This window comes from Octopus bimaculoides, chromosome 4, assembly GCF_046866305.1.
Source record: "Octopus bimaculoides isolate indiv1 chromosome 4, ASM4686630v1, whole genome shotgun sequence".
Classification (NCBI taxonomy): domain Eukaryota; kingdom Metazoa; phylum Mollusca; class Cephalopoda; order Octopoda; family Octopodidae; genus Octopus; species Octopus bimaculoides.
In genome coordinates this window covers 122,235,622-122,240,621 of record NC_142931.1, presented here as the reverse complement: position 1 = coordinate 122,240,621, position 5,000 = coordinate 122,235,622, and the positions used below count along the sequence as shown (strand labels likewise).

General features: G+C 32.5%; 1 protein-coding gene across 2 annotated transcripts in view; it reads right to left on the bottom strand.

Annotated features, from left to right (window-relative positions):
• The window catches only part of LOC106868130 (uncharacterized), a 47,453-nt gene that overhangs the window by 12,036 nt on the left and 30,417 nt on the right, over positions 1 to 5,000 (bottom strand). For both annotated transcript variants that reach the window (XM_014913261.3, XM_089351328.1), the window contains exons 6-8: positions 3,848 to 3,918; positions 2,670 to 2,747; positions 844 to 957 (exon numbers count right to left, since the gene is read on the bottom strand). In XM_014913261.3, the coding sequence (XP_014768747.1) occupies positions 844 to 957; positions 2,670 to 2,747; positions 3,848 to 3,918 (263 nt within the window). The remainder of the gene's footprint in view (positions 1 to 843; positions 958 to 2,669; positions 2,748 to 3,847; positions 3,919 to 5,000) is intronic.

Genomic DNA, 5,000 nt, shown 5'->3' with positions numbered 1-5,000 from the left:
TATCAGTATTATGTTTTACTGACACTTTTGTTTAAAACTTTAATACTATCAAGTGTGGCTGTGTGGTATGAAGCTTGTTCCTCAAACACATGGTTCTGGGTTCAGTCGAACTGCGTAGCAATCTGGACAAGTGTTTCTACTATAACCTCGAGCAGACCCAAGCTTTGTGAATGTATTTGGTGAACGAAAACTGAAAGAAACCCGCAGTGCCTTCGAAACGCGGAGTAGATGGAACAGGGACAACTGACGAAGGGTTATACTCTTTATGTTGCATGTCTCGTTTCTTTGTTTTTTTCGTTCTTTGAAAAAAGTTCGTTTTCTGTTTTCGTCTTTATGTTTTCGTTTCTTATTGTGTTTAACGTCTTTTTGATGTCCTGTACCCATATATGCATGTATGTATACATATAGATGTAGGTATTTACATATATGTATGGCTATATGCATATGTTTATATATTATTTATATTATTATATGATCGAACGCCACGCATTCTTTCCCAAGTAAGTTTTATATATATATATATATATATATATATATATATATATATATATATATACATATATTTGTGTATGTGTGTGTGCCTTTATGCTTGTGTTTGTTCTACCACCGCTTGACAACTGATGTTGGTGTGTTCAAAGCCCTTGTAACTTAGCGTTTCGGCAAAAGAGACCGATAGAATAAGTACCCGGTTTAAAAATAAGTATTGGGGTAGATACATTCGGCTAAAAATTTTTCAAGGCTTTGTCCCAGCATGGTCGAAGCCTAATGACTTACAAGTAAAAGGTGTGTAAATCTATCGATGGAAGAGAAACTAAGCATTCTCTGAAAATTCGAAATATTTACCTGGTGCGCACGAACCATTAAACTGCAATCCAGCTTCTTTAAATATTCCCGAACAACATCTCCTCCAAAGGTAAAGGAAACTCCGCGATCATTCTCACCCCAACCAGCGATATCCTTAAAGAGATATTATGTGAAGAAGAAAGAGCATTTAGAGACAAAGGAAGGGGAGATGGTGAAAATTAACGTTAAATTTTAATCATTACAAGAAAATAAATCTTTCACTTGCTTATTTTGGAACCATAATTTTATGCAACCTTTTCAAATTTAACGTCACAGCTTTTAACTGATCCGTTATCGGTGGTAACATTTTTAACTATGAAGTAATTGAATCATATTTTAATTAGAAATATGTTTCCATTGCTTTCGGAATTTGCTTTTTGTTTTTGCCATTGACTGAATTTTCTTTTCAAAAATCAATAGTATTGTAAACCAAAACCTCACATCTCTTCATCTATTAACGGAAATACATCGATAGAAGTTGAGAAATATTCATCAGCCTTGAACCAGTTTATCGTTTCCTGTCATACGTTGACAGAACCCTAAATACACACGAGAAAAAAAATCACTTAGTTGAGCATGGCAACTAAGATACTATAGTATTAATGTATTTACTTTCAATCAGTTTGTTCTAACGAGAGAACAAACACTCTTCACTTCATTTCAGGGAAAGTATAATGGTTTGATGTTTCAGGTGAGCTACTTGCATTGCAGCTTGTCCCATTGGAGAATAAATCGCTACTCACGTAAAATGTGATCACTAAATGACAAGTAGTCATTATTGACTGTATGCTAAATAAATCTCAGTCTTCAACTGAACGCTAGTGTATATATTGTAAACAAACCTTCCAAGATGGACGGTTGTCCGTTTTCTAGAAAAGCAAGCATGCAAATAGAGTTAAAACACTTTGTCTAATGATATGATACAATGTTGATAAAATAATACGAAGACATAATTAATGTGTTTCTGAATACTGTTGAAGTTGTTACAAACAAAATTCAGGCCGTTTTTTACACAGTCATTGTTTAAAAAAAAAGTCTTAGAAAACGCATGTATCCATACACCCATTCTTTGAAAAACTATATAATCTTTTCTGCTCTAGGCACAAGGCCCGAAATGTTTTGGGGGTAGGGAGCTAGTCGATTAGATAAACCTCAGTAAACTGGTAAACTGGTACTTTATTTATTGACCCCGAAAGGATGAAAGGCAAAGTCGACCTCGGCGGAATCGAAAAGGTATATAATATAATGCCTGAAAAAAAATCTTGGTTATTGCTTTGAAACCGTATGCCATCATTATTTAAGAAAAAATATCGTTTGTTCATTATGCATTAAAGGGAAACTCTGACATGTATGTAGTTAAATAGCAGACTCTTTTATCGTATCGGGCAAAATCTTTTCAGTCATATCTTCCAGTCTTTTGCATTCTGAGTTCAAATCCAGTCGAAGTCAACTTTATCTTTCATGTTTTCCCAATCAGTTATATAAAATACCAGTCATTTACAGGAGTAGCTGGTATCGACTAACTCCCTCCTTGTAAATATATTGGCTGCCTTGTACCTAAATCAGAAACCATTCTTATAGTAAAATACTGCTTAACTATTTACCATTCAGGTGATTCTGTCAAATGTAATGCTTATTTATTAACATTCTTTTGAATTAATCATGCATTATTTCAAAGATGCAAGATATCAATGATGTGGTTGTTTATTTTTAGAATGACATTGTAGCGCACGTGTAAGAGACTGGATCTAGCTGGTTTGAACATAAAACAGGTAAAATATTTGGGCCAGATATGTCCTGTTTAAATGCTAAAGGGTTAAATATACCTCATCAGGATCTGACCAAAGAAGATCACAAACTAAACCATGATCTGGAACATCAAGGGGCCTTTCTATTTCTCGGATCTGAAAAAGAAAAAAAAAACAACAAACAAACATTATTATTATTTTTAGGAATAAATTAATAAATATTTAACAGATAACAGATAAAGTATAACGTAAATTTCGTATGAAACTGCCACACCTGATTTATAACGAAGACGATACATCAGTTAGTTGATTTTAGATACAAACCCTTGGATCTTTCAGAAATTTTATGAAAATGCATCTCATACCAGCACAATGTATAAATTACTTATGTATAGAAACACAGAGACAGACAGACAGACAGACACACACACACATACACACACAACATGCATACAAAATTTGCATCTTTTATCCTTTATCTTTTACTTCTTTCAGTTATTGTCTATATTTATCTGGAGTTTTTGATAGTTTTTTTGAAGGCCTCAGCACTTGAAGCATGCTGGAGATAGGTCGTTTACGCCTTTGCTCTCTTAATGTAATTATACATATGTATATTATTATCAATTTAATGTATAAATTGCCTATAAATTTTTATACCATCGAAAAATACTTTAGGAATTTCCCCAAGACACCTGATGAAGGCTGGAGGATATATCAGCCGAAACGTTGTGTTAACAACAAACAAGATGAGGACAAATATCCATAAATTGTAAATAATGTAAATAATTTGAATTAACTATAGTCAAAAAGGCTCAAGTACTCTGTTACATATTTTACAATCCTTGGGGCACTGAAATGTAAAGGCAACCTCAGTTATATTTTAACTCAGAACGTAGAGCATTGCACTTATTCTGCTACGTTTAATGTCGTTTTTTGTTGTTTTAGACCCTGTTTAATTCTGATTGCTCAGACCTATGATGATTGAATATACCCCGTCCGAGATCTTCTCACCCATTAAAGATATTAAGGACTGTATTATCTAATATGTTGTTGTCTACATCTTTCTTTCCTTAGACGGTAGAGTGTGATTTGGGAGGAAATTTAGCTTCTATTTCTAACACTTTGAGGAGCGACTACATAGAAGTTTTGCCACTGATGTGTACCGTCATCGCTTTAGTTTTGTATTGCTTTCTAGATTTAAAGATAAGTTTTATTAGATAGTAATTAGATAGTAATTGAAGTAGATCGATACAGACCTGGTTCAAGTCAATCAAATCTGGCGATAATCCTCCATGCATACATAAAATAGTTCCTTCAATAAGCGCAGCTGTGAATTGAAAGAAAGGAAAACTATTACATATAATTTCAGTAATAAAGGCGGGGTTTTCATTCAAGGAAATATTATTTGTTCTTTCATCATAGATTATATAAACATCTAATGAGGGCTTTCTTGTTTGCTCCAAGCATTGTGACACAAACTTTAAAAAAATAAGGAAGACAGAGAGCGTCTAACAATGTAAAAAGGGAAAGTTAAGCAGCCTTTATAATATATTTCAGGCACAATGGTCTATCATGAGAAGCGAACGGTTTAAAATGAATGTAAATTTACGTAATTATTCACTTCTGATGATGGGTCTTTGTGCCTGAAATATGAACGTTACCTCACTTTCCTTTTCGTACTATTAGAAGCTCTACGTCTTCGTTATTTGTTATGAATATCTACAGGCTTTGTGATCTTATCTTTTTAGTTGGTACGTCTTGCAAAATAACACATATCTACATATATACAATCCAAATATACTTTTATACATAAGCAGACATGTAACGACATGATTGGGATGAGTAGTCGAAAGTAACGATAAAGTTTGAATGATGATGATGCAGCGTAGTGAATGAGTGAATATGAGTATATAGATATGTAGAACATAACACATACATACATAACATAATTCATTGTTATATTTCTGAAAGTATGATTAGTAAGGTAATTTATTTCAAAGTTTTGCTTCATCAATTCCCAAACACTGGTCAAGTAAGAAATCTGCAGGAAAACAACATACATAACAGCGTATAGGTCATGTAGAAAGATTTTTCTGAATCAAGTTCTGTATATTGTATATACAAAACTCCAGACCCTCGACTATATAGCGTCAAATACAATTACACACATATGGATATATATATATATATATATATATATATATATATATATATATATATATATATATATATATATATATATATATATACATACATACATATATATATATATATATATATATATATATATATATATATATATATATATACATACATATGCATGCTTATGCATATGGTGTGATCTAGAAAGATATGGATGCTATTTATAGCAGGGTGTCCAACTTGTTAGAGGTACCTTCTTGGGTTTGT